The 19,613-nt window shown below is 42.0% G+C and overlaps 2 protein-coding genes across 3 annotated transcripts in view; both read left to right on the top strand.

Annotated features, from left to right (window-relative positions):
* Nucleotides 1-8,335, top strand: part of SAMD13 (sterile alpha motif domain containing 13) — a 50,761-nt gene extending 42,426 nt beyond the window's left edge. For both annotated transcript variants that reach the window (XM_043878025.1, XM_043878023.1), the window contains one exon: nucleotides 7,178-8,335. In XM_043878025.1, coding sequence (XP_043733960.1) covers nucleotides 7,178-7,321 — 144 coding nt within the window. In that variant the 3' untranslated portion in view covers nucleotides 7,322-8,335. The remainder of the gene's footprint in view (nucleotides 1-7,177) is intronic.
* Nucleotides 1,331-2,623, top strand: LOC122677776 (dnaJ homolog subfamily B member 6-like). Its single transcript, XM_043878018.1, has one exon. It carries the CDS (start codon nucleotides 1,873-1,875, stop codon nucleotides 2,515-2,517), a length of 645 nt encoding a protein of 214 aa, XP_043733953.1. The 5' UTR covers nucleotides 1,331-1,872; the 3' UTR covers nucleotides 2,518-2,623.
* Nucleotides 8,336-19,613: the final 11,278 nt, after the last annotated feature.

The raw sequence follows: 19,613 nt of genomic DNA, 5'->3' as shown, positions 1-19,613 counted from the left end.
GTTCCTGATGGAGTGTTCATGGCATGGGCACAGCGGAGGACTCAACTAAAGAGGGTGATTCGAGAGAGCATGTAAAAAGAATGGTTCCCAGGCCCACCCAAAGGGTGCAGACTTGATACAAAAGAGGAGTCAGCAGGTGACACATTACCCTGGAGAAAGAGAAACTGAGATGAAAAAGTGGATTTAATGGGAGGGAGTAGTGAGAGATAGATTAGGATATTGGACTTTGAGTGTTACAGAGGTGGGTCTCTTCTGGCTGATGACATAGGAGTAGGTAAAGTGATCGAAATGGTTGGTGTACTAAGAGCAGACATCATGAAAATGGGTATAATAGCTTAACTACAGTAGAAGGTTTTTACTTTATAAATAGTCTAAGGAGATTGGTTGGGGGTGTTCTGCTTCACTGTAATTCAAGGTCCTAGGCTGATGGGAGCTCTGTCATCTTCAGCTGGACGCTTTCAAGATCACCTGGGAACTGACATACAGTTGGTGTAAGGATAAAGAGCAAGAAGGAGCACACGTGGGTGGTTCTATGGGTCATGCTGAAGAGAGGTCATCCTTTCACTTGTCATTGGCCAGAATGTGGTCACACGGCCACACCCAATTGCAAGAAAGTCTGGAAAATGTGTAGTTGTGTGCCCTGGGGAAAAGATCAGCCTTGCTACACTTGAGCTTTAAAGCCATTCTTTAAAGCATTGGCTGTTGCAACACTGATACTCAGTTCTATCTTTTAAGCCCAGAGAGGCTAACTTTAAGAGAACAGCTGAAGTGAAGAAGCCATATCTGACTGTACGTGGAAGGCTTCACTTCTAATGCTGTTCCTTCAATCTGTTCTTTCTTATCTGGCCAGAAATCTCTGTAACCTAGTTTCCTCATTTGATGACATGAGTTTCGTTCCTTTCCTTCATCAGAAACGTGTACATGATTTTTTTGTGTAATAGAGCCCCTTTATCACCCGCTTTATACCAGAAGCAGATATCCACAAGGAAATATCCATTACATTACTGAAGGCATTAGCCTGCAGAATGAGCCAACATCGATTTTGTGTTTGATATAAATGATACAGGGCTTCCCTAGTAGCTCAGCTGGTAAAGAATCCTCCTTCCATTCAGGAGACCCCGGTTCGGTTCCTGGGTCAGAAAGATCACCTAGAGAAGGGACAGGCTACCCACTCCAGTATTCTTGGGCTTCCCTGGTGGCTCAGGTGGTAAAGAATCTGCCTGTGATGTGGAAGACCTGGGTTCAATCCCTGGGTTGGGAAGATTCCCTGGAGAAGGGCATGGCAAACCACTCCAATATTCTTGCCTGGAGAATTCCCTTGGACAGAGAAGTCTGGCAGGCTACAGTCCACATAGTCACAAATAGTCGGACATGACTGAGTGACTAAGCACAGCACATAAATAATATAAATGCAACACCTCATTTGTTAAAGTAACAGCTTCTGACTGTTACTTTAATGAATGAGATAGATTTCTTTGTGAGCCACACATTTTCTGTTAACAAGCTGCTCAGTGTTTTTTAACTAGATGAAGTCCCTCCAATATGTATACTGTCCACCCCCAATTTTCCACCAATAGGATTGCAAGACAAGCACAGCATCAGCTGATAGTCACTGGCTGATAGTGTTGAGTCATAATCAACTCCACCCATGCTGGGCTGCAGACAGCAGGGCGGCAGTGGGTTCAGTGTAAAGGATATCAGCCCCAAAGAGGAATTCTTCCTCAAGAAGGTTCTTGTTCCAAGAACCATGTAATAAGACTCAAAAGGCCTTAGTGTAGACTTCCATAGCTCACCATCTTCCTTTCTGAAGTTATATGGAAATTCTTCAGACAATAAACTCTGTCTTGGTGAGGAAGAGTCCTTTAAAGAAACATGGTGAATTACTACAAAGTCCTAGGCGTGCCTCACAATGCTTCCTCCTCTGATATTAAGAAGGCCTATCACCAGTTAGCTCTTCGGGTCCACCCAGACAAGAACTCAGAAAACCGGGAGGCAGCTGAGGAGAAGTTCAAACAAATAGCAGAGGCCTATGCGGTCTTGTCAGATGCCGAGAAACGGGACAACTATGACAACACCAGAAGGCACTGCATCAAAAGGGAAAACAGAAGAGATGGCAGGGACAAGGATTATTTGAAGAAGGAACTGCGCTTTGCAAGCCCATGCTGTGACTTTCAAAGCATCTTTGAAGATCAAGACTTCTTCTCAGGAAACTGTTTTCCCACTGACAGTGTGGGAGGGGCCAGGAGATTCCGCTCCTCCTTCTTTGATGTGACCCCCATCCTGGACACAGGATTTTCTACTTTTGTATCCCTGGGCTCTGGGCCGAATTCCCCTTCCTCCAAGACATTTGTACCCTTCATAAGCAGTGGAATGGGAAACTTCAAACTGGTCACCACTTATAGCCAGGTAGTGAATGGCAAGAAAGTAGTTATAAAGAAAGTTCTAGAAAATGTGAGCCAGAAGACCAAAATGGGAAAAGACCACCTATTTCATCAGATTCCTCCACGCCATGGGTAAGGAGTTGCTGCCGTGTTCTTTGATAGGGAGACTTTGCTGTGAGGCTGGTGTGTCTGGTGCTGATCCCAGACAGAACTGGAATCTGAGAATGTGTTGAAATGGAATGGACAGGGTCTGAGTGAGTGAGTGAAAGTCACTCAGTTGTGTCTGACTTTTTGAGACCCCATAGGCTATACTCCATGGAATTCTCCAGGCCAGAATACTGGAGTGAGTAGCCTTTCCCTTCTCCAGCAGATCTTACTGACCTATGAATCTAACTAGGGTCTCCTGCATTGCAGGGCAGGGTCTAATTGGTCTAGATTTCTCATTTCACAGAAGAAAGGACTGATGGGCCAAATGCTCCACAAGGAGGAACTAGGAAGCCACAGTTTGCTTCCAGCCCAAGTCTTCTGCTTCTAAACTGAAACTCTTTCCCCCTGTACTCTATCTGGGACAGTAGAGACCTCCACAAATATGGCCTTCTGAGAGGTGTACAGAGTCCTACCATCACAAATCCCCCGACTTCTCTTTCTGACTTTTTATTCTACCCTACCTTCCTGTTAGCCATTGCCTCTGTCTTGATGGCCCTCTTCTCTTCTGACCTCATCTCCTTTCTCTCCATACATTTTCAGTGGACTATATCACAATTAGGCTTAGTTGAGTCACCTATATATAGATTAATGTTGTTACAGTGAAAAGTAAATGGGTAAAGACTGCTTAAATATGTTTTTAAAAATAGCCAGCATTTTATCTAATGCTCAGTAGAAGTCAGGAATTCCACTTCACATGTGTGATCTCAATAATCTTTTCAGCAGTAGAGTACTGCTTTCCCCCATCATACAAATAAGGAAATGAGGCTTAGAGAGATTAAGTAACCTGCCCCAGGCCCCACCTAATCAGCAATAAGATAGTGGCTTACTCTAAAATACAGGCTTATCTACTGAGCTGTAACATCTATGGATTCTACTCATTTATTTTTAGATCTAGGTTCTTGCCCTCATTGGAAATTTACACCTGTCATCTCTAAATCTTACTTCCATGCATGGGTATTTCAGGAACTTAAGTAGACAAGTATTTTGAGTCTTATTTCCCAGCAGGCACTTGGTTATTCTAACAAGAAAACGGAAGCAATGTAAAAAGTTTCACTGAAACTAACAAATGATTACCACTTAACACAGAAACAAAAACAAAATCCCAAGGTGTGAATTATATTTTTGTTTTGGATTAAGACAAAATCATGGGATGTTTTTGTTTGTCTAACTGGATCTGGTCACACTCCAACTCCTTCATTTATATACAACTACACTCCAGAGGAGCATTTCCTTGTGGAAAGTTACTGATGGAGTCTGCATTAGAAACCTCCGTCTTCTGATTTCCAGTCTCATGTCATTCTAGTATACTGTGCTGACTGGCAAAATTTGGGCTTCATTTGCCTTGCAAGCTTTTATAGAAGTTATATAACAAGTGAATTAGCTTTCTTAATCTAATCTAAAATAGGGAACTTTCCTATGTTTGTGATTTTTATAAGACACATTTTTATGTAGTCTTTTAACTTTTTTAATCTCAGTGGATTTTCTGAACTTGAACAAAAATATGCCTGCATCCCATTGGCAAAGGGTAGCTTTCGGGCAGGGAGAACACTTCCAGAAAGGAAGGAGAAGGTGGGTTTGGAATGGGAACACATCCCATTTCTTTCAAAACTTATACTTTTCCACTTAGTAATCATTGAGAACATCCTGTATGTCAGACACTGTGCTAGGTGCCTTACATGAATCATTTTTTAACCTCCCAAATCCTTCAGGGGTTTATTTCCATTTTACAAGCTTGGAAACTGAGGCTCCGGGAAGTTAAGTCCCTTACCCAGAGCCACACAATAAGTTGTGGAGACAGAGTTCAGACTGCAGTTTGTTTGACCTGAAAGATCCCATTTCCATTATGCCGTCTCCACTCTCTTTCAGTTGAGCTGCAATAGTTTTGGTTTAAGTTTTGTTATACATATGAATTCTGTTCATTTCAAAAATTTTTAAATGAGAAATTCCAGATGGAGTCGTCTTTTACAAACCCTCATCCGAGGTGAACTGCAGTGTGGCTACCAAACAAAGGAAAATCAAATTGGAGCGTGAAACATAATTTTCCATTTTGTCTTAAATAAAATCCAAATTTCAGCATTTTTCACAGACGTACTTGGCTTTTGACAGAAATGCTGAGTTGTAGAAGGACTTTTTGCCAACAAAGATATAAAAAATTTCATTTTCAGTTAGTCAAGGAAGTTTTCTTGTATAGAAATGAAAGCAGTGTCATCTCTTCCTGGTGCCTGTTTAAAATATGTGGTAAGTTGCTGCTGCTGCTGCTAAGTCGCTTCAGTCGTGTCCGACTCTGTGCGACCCCATAGACGGCAGCCCACCAGGCTCCCCCGTCCCTGGGATTCTCCAGGAAAGAACTCTGGAGTGGGTTGCCATTTCCTTCTCCAATGCATGAAAGTGAAAAGTGAAAGTGAAGTCGCTCAGTCGTGTCCGACTCTTAGTGACCCCGTGGACTGCAGCCCACCAGGCTACTCCATCCATGGGATTTTCCAGGCAAGAGTACTAGAGTGGGGTGCCATTGCCTTGTGGTAAGTTAAGTATAAGCAAACAGCAGTAAAGGAAAAATGGAGAGCAGGGAAGGCTTTGCTGTTGTGTGAAGCATCCCCAGCAAATCCCTACTCATCTCAGGGCATGAGGTAGAGCATGAGCTTTGCTGTAACCTGTGGTTCAGATTCCTGTGACCTCACAATGCCCAGAGCTGCTGCTGCTGCAGTTTCCAGGGGTCAGGGGTCATTTACCAACTCTCAGGCTTGTAGGTTTTGCTGATGGACAGTCTTTGGGATTGCTAGCTGCCTAAACAGAAAATAATTAAGATTGGAAAGTCAGTTCCTATGTCCTTAAATAATTGTAAAATGAGGGCCCTGATCTGTCCAGGAATACTGACCAGTGATGATGTAACTCCTAGCTCAGGGAGCACTTGCAAGAATGGTATCTCATGAAATCCTCTCAAAACTCAATATTCCATATTATCAGCTGAGGAGATAGCAGAGGAAAAGACTTGCCTAAGGTCACAAAGTGGGTGTTTCTTCAATGCTGTTTCTCCCACACAGTCACACATTGAGAGCACATCTTCCTCACAGCCTGGCAATATACATGAGAGGCTTTGGAGGAATGGCCCTCCTGGGGGCAGTGGGAGGGAGTCACAATTTTACATAGCTGCAGGTGCACACGGTGTCTCCTTGTCTGCCCATTGGTGGTGGGGAGGGGGGCGGGTAAAATCACGTATAGCTGTGTGGAGTTTACTGAGCATGCGCAGCTGGTCCAGCCATGAACCCAGGTTTCCTTAGAACTAGCTTAGCGTCGGAGAAGGCAATGGCACCCCACTCCAGTACTCTCGCCTGGAAAATCCCATGGATGGAGGAGCCTGGTGGGCTGTAGTCCATGGGGTCGCTAAGAGTTGGACACGACTGAGCGACTTCACTTTCACTTTTCACTTTCATGCATTGGAGAAGGAAATGGCAACCCACTCCAGTGTTCTTGCCTGGAGAATCCCAGGGACAGAGGAGCCTGGTGGGCTGCCATCTTTGGGGTCACACAGAGTCGGACACGACTGAAATGACTTAGCAGCAGCTTAGCGTCGCCTCACAATGACAAAGATAAGGTTGTATTCAGCACTCTTCTCAGTGCTTCTTTTCCAAAGGTTTCAAACTACTTTCTATATTTGGGGTCCTCATCTCTTTCACCAGAAGCTTGCTTTTACATCATTTCAGTTTTGTAGTCTCCATAGTAGAAGTCCGCGGGGTTGGGTACCTGAGAGGAGGGGGTCCGTGGACTGTAAGGAGAATCCGGAAGGGAATTTCCGGTGGGCACAGCCCTGCCCCTCGCTGCCTTATCTGGATTCTTGAGGCGCCACTAAGACGAAGCAGGTAGCATGAGAATTGATATTCGGATTGAAGCAGGATGTTTCTCCTTTTAAAGGGCAGGAAAGAAGTTCTCGGAGAGTCGTTTTTCCAATGCCCACTGTTCTGATTGAAAAGGTTTCAGAAAACCTGCCTCTGGTCCCCATTGGTCCATCTAGACAACACATATTTACTTCTAAGTGTCAAGAGAAACAGAAGTGAGTTATGAAAAGAACATGGGCTTTGGCTGTAGGCAGATGGGAATTCAAATTCTGTGCCATTCTTTCGTAACTTCTGGGCAAGCTAACTTTTTGCCTTTATCCTTGGTTTGCCTATAAAATTAAGTTGATAATTCCCGCCTGTCCTAATTTATGGAGTGATTTTTGGAATTAAATAGACAAAAATTCTTCTTAAACTTCAATAATATTTTATAAATGCAAAGTATCATTCTTCCTTTCAGAAGCTTCGTCTTTGGTCCTTCAGGGTACATACTCCAGGCTTGCTGTCATTTTTTTAAGATGTGACATGTGTGATGTGATCTTGAAAACAAGATCAGCTATAGATTATATTTAGCTCCAAAATAAATGGTGAAGATGGAAGATAAAAATAGAAGATTACATTTGGGGCACTAGTTTTAAAAAAAAATAGTAATGTTTTTAGTGTGGAGACAAAAACGTCTTCCTTTGACCTTCCGTTTTTCTTCATTATCCTTGAACTTTTCGACTTACATGTTGGCTTTACCTTCTGCTTCCATTATAGGAAATTGACGGAAAATCCCTGCTACTGATGACAAGAAATGATGTGTTGACAGGACTTCAGTTAAAACTGGGGCCTGCTCTGAAAATCTACGAGTATCATGTAAAACCTCTGCAGACAAAGCATTTAAAGCACAACTCTTCCTAGTAGTCAAATTGGGGTCTTGGACCTCAAAAAATACATAATGACAGAATTTGGTTTCATGTGATGAAACTTTGTAAACAGAATACATACATGTGTATATGTAAAGAATTTCAATCAAATGAAACGTTATCCTATGGGATAGACTAGGCAATCCATCAGCTAACCTGAACTCAGCCAGGAGGAGTGAGGACACGCGAACAGGATGGTTTACCTTGTTGACCTAGTCAAATAGAGTGGTCTTTGATGAGATTAGATACCCTTCCCCACAAGGAGGGTTTTCTTCATAGATTACTTTCCCAAATTCCTTGAAAAAAGAACTGAATGGAATGAGCATCTTCCAGTTACAGGTGTAACTGACTGTAACAGGGAAGATCAAAAGCAAGAAAACTTGGGGAGGGGGATAAAAGAGAAAGGGATTGCACCTCCCTTGAAGTCCTCTGCTCCTTAGAGCTTGTGTTATTTGGATGGAATTGCCAACACCCTTTTTTATAGAGGGTCCTCCACTTGACCTTATTAAGGTTTCACTGGGATATGCTGCCATGTTGGAAATGGATGTACATCATGGCCCCTTTAGGAGCAGAACTGTAGCTCTGGAAAGAGAAACTCTGTTGTGTTTTGGGGATATCCATCTATCTTCAGTTAGCTTTCATTGGGGTTAATGGTATTTTCTGCATAGATCTGCTTTTAAATTGGTTCTTGATTTCTGAAGAAGACTTTTTTTTCACATTATGGTTTGTATTTATAATCGTTCCTGAAGAAATTTGCCAAGAGTTATAGATCAAAAAGCCTTGTTACCAGTACAGAATATTTTTCTATATATATATTCCTTCATGATGGTGTAATATTTTTTTAATTGCTCCGATGCTTTGTTTGATTTCTGATTTGAGTACTTGTTTTTAAGAACTTGAAAAAGTGGGCTTGCTACATCTCTGTTCAAAGAGACATTTGTTCAGTCTCTGTGTGTCAATGCCATATTGAACTGGTGCTTTGTGGTCACAATAAAGCATTGCTTAAGTTTATTCCCAGTGTATTTATTTTATGTCTTTTCAGTTTGGTGCCTCTTTGGTTGGGCTTCAAGTTCACTCCTTGAAACCATGGAGAGAAAGTTAAGCCTGCTTTAAAAAAATTAGTTATATATAGAGAAAACATATAGATCTATATGTAGATTTATCTTCTTTATAAACTGAATTGTCTAAGTCAGCCTATTCCTTACCTGTATCCTACAACTAACTTTATTATCATTTAGGGTATCATTTTAGCCAATGTTTGTCTGTTTTCTTCTTTTTTTGCTATAAGCCAGTGGGGGAAGGGGTATCATGAATTTTTTGAAATTCTGATGAAAACTTTGGACCTTCCCTCCAGATGAAAGCTCATATTCCCATATACAAAACATTGCAGAGTTGATGAACTCCCCAAAATTCCCTCTTCCCCCTCCTCAAGTTAAAGAGTCCTTATTTCAGAAAGTGTTATAATTCAATCTCCTATGGAGATGTTTTCTCTAAAGAAGAGAATGTCTAAATGAGTGAGGTTCAAAATTGTTTTCCAAATTAATTCAATTATAGAGTTTATGGCATGTTGTTTTTGTTTTTTTCATGGCTGCACCATGTGGCTTGGCTTGTAAAATCTTTGTTCCCCAGCCAGGACTTAAACCTGGGCCCTTGGAAATGAAAGCTCAGAGTCCTAACCACTGGACATCTAGTGAATTCCATGAAAGGTATTGCTTTGTTTTGCATAAGTGGGAAAAGTGTTTAGGAAAGAGACATTCTCCATCCTGAAGTTCTCACAGTCTACAGTCTGTGAAAAGTCTACCACAGTCTACCAAAAGGCAAAATATAGTTAGGTACTGTGAAGTGTGATAGTGTTCAAAAATGAGGACTACACCTGCTAGAAACCTGCATTGGAAAGAAGTTACAGGAAATCAAATAGAAGTAAGATGGAAGGAAGAACTTAACCTCTCTGAAGGAGTTTTCCACAAGTGAAATAGTGATTGTGCTTAAACTCTCTCTACTTCAAAAGGATAGCATGAGGATATCCAAGCCCTCTTCTGTGCATCTATCTAATTCCTTCTGTATTAGTTTAGAAAGGATTTTACTGTGAATGATAAAAAATATTGCCTCCCTCAATCCCACCCTTCTTCTAATTCATGTAAACAAAACAGAAGCTTGCTTCTCTTTATGTGAATGTCCAGATAGAGGGACTAAGGGTGGTAAGGTCCTCCATGATTGTTAGGGACATAAGTCTCTCTTTTTGCTCATTAACACAGCTATTCATTCCCAGAATCATTTTACAGCCCAAGATGGCTGCTTCAGTTGTCACCATCACCACTTGAATTCCAACTAGTGGGGAGAAAAAAAAAGGAACATACATCCTTCCTTTAAGAACACTTCTAAGAAATTTAGTAGTATTACTTCCTCATATTTTTCTGTCCAAAATTCAGTCATACCTAAGCTACAACCAAGGCTTGAAATATCTCTTTTTCTTAGAGCCAATGGGCCCAATTAAAAGTCCCATTATTCTGTAGACAAGGGGAAAGGGATATTAGGGGACAACTTTCTGTTACCACTGTCAGCAAGCCATTGAACACTGGGAACAAATGACACTGAAAGTGTGTGTTTCTCTCTATGTGTTTTCTATATATTGTATTTTTCTCTAGATTTGAACTTGGACTCACACTTCCTTCAGTCTCTGGGTATTTTTATCACAGTCCCCTTTCACAGCTATTGGAAACCTTGTTCACTACCCCCAACCTAACTCAACTAAGCTTTAGACCTGACTACTCTATAAATGCTTGTCAGGGAAAAAAATAATAATAAGAAGAAAAATATCTTAATTGAAAAGCAAACTGGAAAAAATAAAATTATTTCTCAGTCTCTGTTGATAGCTTTCAGGCAAAATTAGCAAATTAAAGATAGTCTGCCTTTCTTATACCCAGAATAAAGGCCTATGACAGGCAGGCCTGAGAGCCTTAGCACTGTTAGGTGCTTTCATCCCTCCTCCTTCCCCCACCCCCACCCCCCATCTAGGGAAAAAACGGTGTGACCAAAATAGGCCATAGACACAGTCTGGAAGTACTTGAAATTCAGCAGGTAGACAGCCTTTGTCTCCAGACAGCTGTAAAACCAGAGATGTCTGATTCCTTTTCAGATCACACTGGATTTCTATTAATGTGATCTGGGTCTGCAACTAGCAGCAAATACACATGCTATGTAAGGAAGCACTTCACGAGCATAAGTGGGAATGAGTGTGCCTTGATGTCAATACATTTTGTGTGAGAACTGTTTAATGTTGAATTCTCAATCAGAGGGACAGACAAGATATAAGAATCATGGGAGATTTTAAAAAGTAATTGCCACTCCACCTCCCCTCCCCACATTTGAACCTTGGATTCAGACTCTATGAAGGAAATTTAATGAATTGATTTAAAGACAAGGTCACAAACTGGTTGCTTTTCAGTAGAGTCTAAGCCGATGTGTTTTCCTTTGGCTATTGCAGTATGTGTATATTTTTACAACCACATTTATGTTCTTATGTGGAGTGAAGTCGCTCAGTCGTGTCCAACTCTTTGCGACCCCATGGACAGTAGCCTACCAGGCTCCTCCATCCATGGGATTTTCCAGGCAAGATCCCGCATTGCAGGTAGACGCTTTACCGTCTGAGCCACCAGGGAAGTTCCCCTATGTTCTTATAGGTGAGGCTGAAAACTCCAATTTATTACAAGTTCTTTGATTCCCTAATATCTTGCAACCAACAGCTGCACACTTTTACATTAACTGTTTAGAACTTGATCTAAAGCAAAGAACACATAGAGAGAGCCTGCTTAGAGTAAGTTAACTCAGGAACTAGAAACTGCATGTAGATTTAGTTTAAAAGAAAACAAGCCAGCATATTACAATGTGAAGCAGGTTTAAGCATCATTTTTTGATGCTTAGTGGACAGGATGACAATGAAAAAGAAACCAATTGGCAGCTGTCTCTTCATTTTGTCCTTGACAAATATCCCATGTAAGCATGAATTTTGTCCCTCTGAGCCTAGCATACACCATCAGGGGCATACTGCTCTTCCACTGCACTAGTGAAATATATCTTTGAAGGAATTTAATTTGGAAAAGTCTAATGACCCTGAGTTGCCCAACCACTCTCATATTTAGAAGCTGAATGAAAAAAGTACTTGCTTATGGTGATCCATCTGTCTTTGACGGTCATTACAAATGGGATCTGCAGGGGTCAGGTCTGGGCGCAGAGCCATTAAGTGTTTTCTGTAATGATTTGGAAGATGAAGTTAAATGTTCAAAGAGCTGACTGCTATAAGACTGATATGCCTCTCAGAAAAAAAAAATTGTTAATTCTGCTTCTAAACCAGGAACAGAATCTACAGGAAGGAGAGAGAACTCAATGGGTATATTAATGAGCAGCTTGTTAGCTTCATGCTGTAGCTCTGTAGGCAATTAAGTATTTTGTGTATCATTCCTGGCCATAGTGGCAGTTCTATAAAGAGAGAAAGAGATTAAAATGATCACATCCAGGCTCATTTGGTGACTGTGGCTGCCGTGTCTTTGTGAACCTCAAAAAAATAGTTGTGTCTGTTCTAAAACGGAGGCAGAATAATGGAAGCCCTCTGAGCAGAGCAAGGGCAGTCTTTGGGTCCCCACAGTAGGTAGCTAGGTTGATGTCTCTTTACCGTAGTTGGGCTGGTGTTCCCATCTACAGTTGTCTTTAGGGAGAAATCAAAGAAGCTTGGAATGCCTGGCAATCTCCAAATAAAATATATGTCCCTCCTCCATAGAATAAGTACATGGGAAGGCCTACCACTTTTATCATAGTAGAGGTGGGCAAGAGGTCAGTGAGAAAAGATGTAAATAATACTGAACTTGTTGGGCCATGTCCTGGGCAGCCAGATCTGCAGACAGCCAAGATAAGGGCACATGTGCCATATTCAGCACATGCTATCACCTAGGCACCAATCCACAGGGCACCTTGGGTCACAGAGCTTAGAGACCTTAAGCTTCCATAAATGTCATGGAAAAGATCTGCCACAGGGGTCTCCAGCCTTCTCATGTGTGGAGCATATTTATGATCAAGTTGTCAAATTAACTGTCTTCTTTCTGAATTAAAGACAGCAGAATCATTCAGTAAATTGTGTTTCAGTCACTTTTTCAGTGAATTTTACTCCGTTTTTATATACTGGAAAATAAAAAATTTGAAATAAGACTGTGAAATTTATCAGATTATAAATGTATTTTGAGGAAAACTCAGTAAAACTCTTCAAGCAGCCAGCAGTTCCTGCCTGTAAAAGTGAATGTCTGGGACAGTACCCTCTCTCCTGTGCCAGAACCCAGTGACACCAGTTGAGAAGAACTGTGGTGTCGTGGTGGAAGCCCTGGGGCTGCTCCAGGTGTTTCTGAGCTTGAATCCAGCGCTGCCATTGACTTGACCTGGGAACTTGGGCAAGTTGAATGACTCCTCTTAGCCTCAGGTGTCCCATCTTTTCTTCGGGTGCAAATACAAAGACAGAGCAAAGCAGTGCTATCCAAATATAAATGTGAGCCACATATGTAGTTTAAAGTTTTCTAGTAGTCACATTTTTGAAAGTGGAAGGAAACAGAATATATTTAGTATATCCAAAATATTAGGCTTCCCAGGTGGCGCTAGTGGTAAAGAGCCCACCTACTAATGCACTAGACATAAAAGACTCAGGTTCGATCCCTCAGTTAGGAAGATCCCCTGGAGAATGGCATGGCAACCCACTCCTGTATCCTTGCCTGGAGAATCCCATGGACAGAGGAGCCTTGCAGGCCACAGTCCAGAAGTTCTCACAGAGTCGGACATGACTGAAGTGACTTAGCACAGCATGGCATCCAAAATATTACCATTTTCCATATGTAATCAGTATAAAATTATTAATTATGCACTTTACAATCTTTTATTCATGTCTTCAAAATCCACAGCACCCATCTCAGGACAGACAGTTCAAGTGTATCAGTTAGAATTAGCCTTAGTTGAAAATCAAAATAACAATGACTTAGGACAGAATTTCTCTACGGTATATGTGGGGGTATCCCTGGTGGCTTAGCCCCTGCAATACGGGAGACTCAGGTTCAATCCCTGGGTTGGGAAGATCCCCTGGAGAAGGGTATGGCAACCTGCTCCAGTTTTTTGCCTGGAGAATTCCATGGACAGAGGAGACTGGTAGGCTACAGTCCATGGGGTTGAAAAGAGTCAGACATGACTGAGTGACTAACACATATGTGAAGTCTCAGAGTAAAATCAGAGTTGGTATGTCACTGCGTAATCACTTGGTCCCAGTCTTCTCCTAGCATTTTGCACCATCCTCACCACACAGCTTCCTGTACAGTCCAAGGTAGCTGCTGAGGCTTCAGCATTACATTTGTATTCTAGCCAAGGAGGAGGAAGAGGAGAGAAGGGTACCTGTTATGAGAAGTTACATACAGCATTTCCACTTACATCTCTTTAACTGAAACTTAGTCATTTGGCCATACCTAGATGCAAAGCATCTAGGCATCTAGACTTAATGGACATGAGTTTGAGCAAGCTCTGGGAGTTGGTGATGGACAGGGAAGCCTGGTGTGCTGCAGTGCATAGGGTCACAAAAAGTCAGACATGACTGAGCGACCAAACTGAACTGAGATGCAAAGAAAGCTGGGAACTCTAGTCTTTCTTTCCAGTAGCCAAGTATTCAGCTGAACAAGGATGGGGGATGGATAATGGGGGAAAGCCAGCAATCCTTCCATAATACCAGGCTCATAAGGTTGACGGAGGATTGAATGAGAGTACGTTGTACAATCATTAGTATTACATGACAAGTGCATTAAAATATTGTTTTATTACTATGATCTCACTCCATTTCAAGCCTAGCCCAGCCCCAGAATTTAAAAAACGTGTGTGTATGTGTGGGTGTGTGAGTGCATGTGTGCTCGGTCGTGTCTGACTCTCTGTGACCCTGTGCACTGTAGCCTGCCAGACTCCTCTGTCCAGGAAATGTTCCAGGCAAGAATACTGGAGTGGGTTGCCATTTCCTACTCCAGGGGATCTTCCTGACATAGGAAGGTTGAACCCGTATGTCTTGCATTTCCTGCTTTGGCAGATGGATTCTTTACCACTAGCTCCACCTGGGAACAAACATATGCTAAACCCAAATACTGCTCATTTGATGCACCCTAATATTGCTGAAAGATAAAATGATTTATTTCTTGGGTCCTTGGATATTGGGTGGTTCCAGATGCTTTATCTTCATAAGGGCATGTAAAAGAAGAAAGCTTGCATTATTTAAGCTCCATGAAAAAATTGTTATGCTGAGTTAAGGGAAATGTGCAGAGCAAAATGTATATAAGCTTTTATTGGTCCCCAAAGACCTAGAGAAGTTAGTCTGAGGCATTTGGTGCATTCTAAATATTAATGCATCCAGTTCCTAATCCAAACTGAACAGTCAATGACATTCGAAACAGTTTTGTGAGACCAATGAAAGGAGGACCTCTGATACTTTTGTCATTTTTAATGAAGACAAGTGTGGGTCAATAACAAACAGCAAAACAATTCTTTAAATAAAGTTTAAAAATAGATCTGCATTCATTAATTTGAGCCAATTAGGTTGACATCAGTCTGTTTAATTGTCTGTTTGGGCTGATTTTATAATGAATTTTTAATACTAAGGTGACTTCTCCCAGCCACTAGAATGTCTGTAGGTTACTCGACAGTCTTTTGTGTTGTGTGCAGGTAGAATGCAGAGTAAGTTCATATTGGCCGAATCCACACACAGTTATAAAAACGAAAACTGGAGCTGTGAGTCCTCAGTGGGGGGTGGAGGGAACACTGGACTGAGGGTCAGGATCTGCTATTGACTTACCTGCAAGACTTATGTACCAGTCTCATAAACTTTCTTGCTTCAGCTGCCTCCCATGTAAAATAAACATGTCTAACTAGAACTTTATTTCAGCACTCAATATCTTTGATTTTCTAAGAATCCAATTATTTGATTTGTATGTGTCACTGCTTCTCTCCACCATTCAATTAAACTCACAGTATTGCCACGTTGTACAATGTCACTTCCCCTTCATGAATGTCCTGTGGTTTCAGTCTGATTATGGTTCTCTCTCGGTTGTGTAGTGGGCTGGGAACAGCTGCTTTTCTTGAGAATTGTCGAGTCTGCTTATTGTACAACCCTGTAGCTTTCACTTTAAATTACTTTCATTTTAAACCCCTGGTGGAAGCATCTCCTCTCTATGAATAGAACTGCTACATAACCAGAGGGTAGGGTTGAGGGGATGGGAAAGCATGAACTACCCAAGTGGGTCTAGGAATGATGGTAAGTGGGGCCATTTCCACTTTTCCTTTGCTTACCAGATCCACTTGCTCTACTTTGGGGGGAAAGAGTACCAAAGAAGAATCAAGTATTTAGGGACTGTACTACATCCTAGAGGAAGATACCGCATCATCACATAGTATTGTCTCCAACCTGGAGCCCCAGTTGTGCCTTTAAAAACCACTCCATCCCTCTGTCAGGCCAGCAGCTTCTGGATGGTACACTATGTGCTAGGACAAGTGGATCATATGGTCATTTACAAACTGCCTCTTCTCCTTTAAAGTAGGTATTTTGGTCCCGAGGTCTGAGTAATGTTATTTGAGATTGTATAAGCTCTTGGACAGTGCTGCTGGCTGAGTCCCTATTGGCACAGAAGGGAAAAATCATATCAATTCTAGTTAAGATGAGTCATTGCTCCTTTCAGAGTAAAAGGGGTCCATGTATTCAGTTTGTTGCCAAGCAGCTGATTAGTCTTCTCAAGCATTTGAGCCATAAATGTCTCACTTGATATTGGTCTCTACTACCAGAAATTTGGATATTTGTTAGCAACAGTTATGATCAGTAATGGAGAGCAGGATCCCATGCTTTGGGACTCAGGCACAGCCTCCACCCTGCCACCATGACTACCCTATTCATGAGCTCACTGTGCCAGCACTGGGATTGCCAATGACAGAGGCAGGCTGATATCAACTGGCCAAGTCATTCTGTCTACTTGATTGGCCAGTGACTCTTCCATGGTTGATACCCTTTGGTAGATATTATATGCAATACAAAAATATTTATATTTAATGACCATTCCCACAGAGACTTGTGTCTGGGGTTAACTTATAAAGATGACCGAGTCACAACATGGAGAGGTGAATGCCATTGAGAGAAGGCTATCAGTACCCACATTTCCTGAGAAAAGGGGGCATGCCATGTAGGGCCACAATGGAAACATCATAAGTTTCAGTCAGGAGGCAGAAGCAGAAGGTTGAGAAAAGCCTAGGTTTTGTTGGGGTAAACACTGGAGGTGATGGAATTCCAGCTAAGCTCTTTCAAATCCTAAAAGATGTTGCTGTGAAAGTGCTGCACTCTATATGGCAGCAAATCTGGAAAACTCAGCAGTGGTCACAGGACTGGAAAAGGTCAGTTTTCATTCCAATCCCAAAGAAAGGCAATGCCAAAGAATGTTCAAACTACCGCACAGTTGCACTCATCTCACATGCTAGCAAAGTAATGTTCAAAATTCTCCAAGCTAGGCTTCAATAGTACGTGAACTGAGAACTTTCAGATGTATAAGTTGAATTTAGAAAAGGCAAGGAACAGAAATCAAATTGCTAACATCTGTTGGATCATAGAAAAAGCAAGAGAGTTCCAGAGAAACATCTACTTCTGTTTTATTGACTAAGCCAAAGCCTTTGACTGTGTGGATCACAACAAAGTGTGGAAAATTCTGAAAGAGATGGGAATACCAGACCACCTTACCTGCCTCCTGAGAAATCTGTATGCAGGTCAAGAAGCAACAGTTAGAACTTAATATGGAACAATAGCTGCTGCTGCTGCTAAGTCATGTCTGATTCTGTGTGACCCCATAGACGGCAGCCCAACAGGTTCCTCTATCCACGGAATTCTCCAGGCAAGAATAGTGGAATAGGTTGCCATTCCCTTCTCCAATGGAACAATGGACTGGTTCCAAATTGGAAAAGGAGCACGTCAAGGCTGTATATGGTCACCCTGCTTATTTAACTTCTATGCAGAGTACATCATATGAAATGCCAGGCTGGATGAAGCACAAGCTGGAATCAAGATTGCTGGGAGAAATATCAATAAACTCAGATATGCAGATGACACCAACTTTATGGCAGAAAGCAAAGAGGAACCAAAAAGCCTCTTGATGAAAGTGAAAGAATAGAGTGAAAAAGTTGGCTTAAAACTCAACATTCAGAAAACTAAGATCATGGCATCTGGTCCCATCACTTCACGGCAAATAGATGAAGAAACAGTGGAAACAGTGTCAGACTTTATTTTTATGGGCTCCAAAATCACTGCAGATGGTGATTGCAGCCATGAAATTAAAAGATGCTTGCTCCTTGGAAGGAAAGTTATGACCAACCTAGACAGCATATTAAAAAGCAGAGACATTACTTTGCCAACAAAGGCCCATCTAGTTAAGGCTATGGTTTTTCCAGTGGTCATGTATGGATATGAGAGTTGGACTATAAAGAAAGCTGAGTGCCGAAGAATTGATGCTTATGAACTGTGGTGTTGCAGAAGACTCTTGAGAGTCGCTTGGACTGCAAGGAGATCCAACCAGTCTATCCTAAAGGAGATCAGTCCTGAGTGTTCATTGGAAGGACTGATGCTGAAGCTGAAACTCCAATCCTTTGGCCACCTGATGCAAAGAGCTGACTCATTTGAAAAGACCCTGATGCTGGGAAAGATTGAGGGCAGGGCTAGAGGGGGAAGACAGAAGATGAGATGGTTGGATGGCATCACCGACTCAATGGACATGGGTTTGGGGGGACTCCGGGAGTTGGTGTTGGCCAGGGAGGTCTGGCATGCTGCGGTTCATACGGTCGCAAAGAGTCAGACACGACTGAGTGCCTGAACTGAACTGAACTGAACTGAAAGCCACTTTCCCGCCCCCACCCCCTCCAAAGTAGATGACCCTTTGTGCATTTCTTAAAGATTTATTCATTAGGAGAGTTTCCCTTCACCACTGTCATAAGAGGGTGGCTCTTATGGCCATGAGAGTTACTGAAGAAGCAGTAGTGTATGACATGGACGTTGATGCCATATACCTTTCTTGTGCTCTTTAGGCCAACTTGTGCCTAATCCTCGGTCCATGATCTCCATCTTACAACAAATTGCTGCTAGGCAGCCAGACCCTAATACTTGACAGGATTGATAGAAACCAGCTTATAATGAGCAACTAGCTTCACCAAAGTCCCTTGTCTCTTAGACATTCATCTTCAACAAGACTTAGTAACACACTGAGAGCTATTTTTCAAATGGTGAGTAATTCTCTGCTACAGATAGTATAGACTTTCTCTAGAATTCTAGGAGTCTATCTTCTCATTTTCCTACTGGGACTTACCACAAGTCCCATATCTTCCACAATTAATGACTCCTCTTATATCACAGAGTCTGCTGATTCATATGGCCCAAGTAGCAGGAATATTTGTACAGCCTGAACCTGCTACAGAGCCTTTTACTGCTCTGGGCCTCATGCAAAACTGGAAGCCTTTCTTGTCACTCAGTAAATGGGTTGGATGAATATTCCTATTGGGATATCCCAGTGTAATGTAGGGCTTTCCTGGTGGCTCAGGTGATAAAGCATCTGCCTGCAATGCAGGAGACCCATTTTACATCTTTGGGTCAGGAAGATTCCCTGAAGAAGGGAATGGATACCCACTCCAGTATTCTTGCCTGGAGAATCCCATGGACAGAGGAGCCTGGTGGACTACACTCTATGGGGTCTCAAAGAGTCAGACACAACTGATCGACTAACACTTCCACTTTCAGGGAAATAATGCCTCTATTACTAGGCACTGTTTTCTTCTTAGTGGTAGAAAATTTAAAGTGCAGTAATATGTTCTTTATTTTTTAAGGGTTGTCCTGTAATGCCCAAGATTAGAGATCAGAAACGTTTTCTGGGCCAGAGCAAATATTTTAAGACTTTGTAGGCCAGATAACCTGTGATAACTACCCAACTCTGCCATTGTAACATGAAAGCAACCACAACCTATATAAGCAAATGGGCCTGACTGTGTCCTAATTAAAATTTACAAAAATAGGTGGTGGGACAGATTTTGCCCTAGACCACTGGGTTCCTAAAAACTTCTCCAATGTGGTAGGCCTGTGATGGGCCTGTCTACCATTCTCCAGAGAACAAATGTCACTTCTCACTCTTCCAGTCCAACTAACATGGTATCGTGGATACAATGAAGTAGTAGAAGTGTTATGTCCTGAGGAATGTACAGATGGTCCAAGTCAC

The sequence above is a fragment of the Cervus elaphus genome, chromosome 20 (genome assembly GCF_910594005.1).
Source record: "Cervus elaphus chromosome 20, mCerEla1.1, whole genome shotgun sequence".
Lineage (NCBI taxonomy): Eukaryota > Metazoa > Chordata > Mammalia > Artiodactyla > Cervidae > Cervus > Cervus elaphus.
Note: the sequence above shows the minus strand (reverse complement) of the source record. Positions and strands in the feature narration are given on the sequence as shown.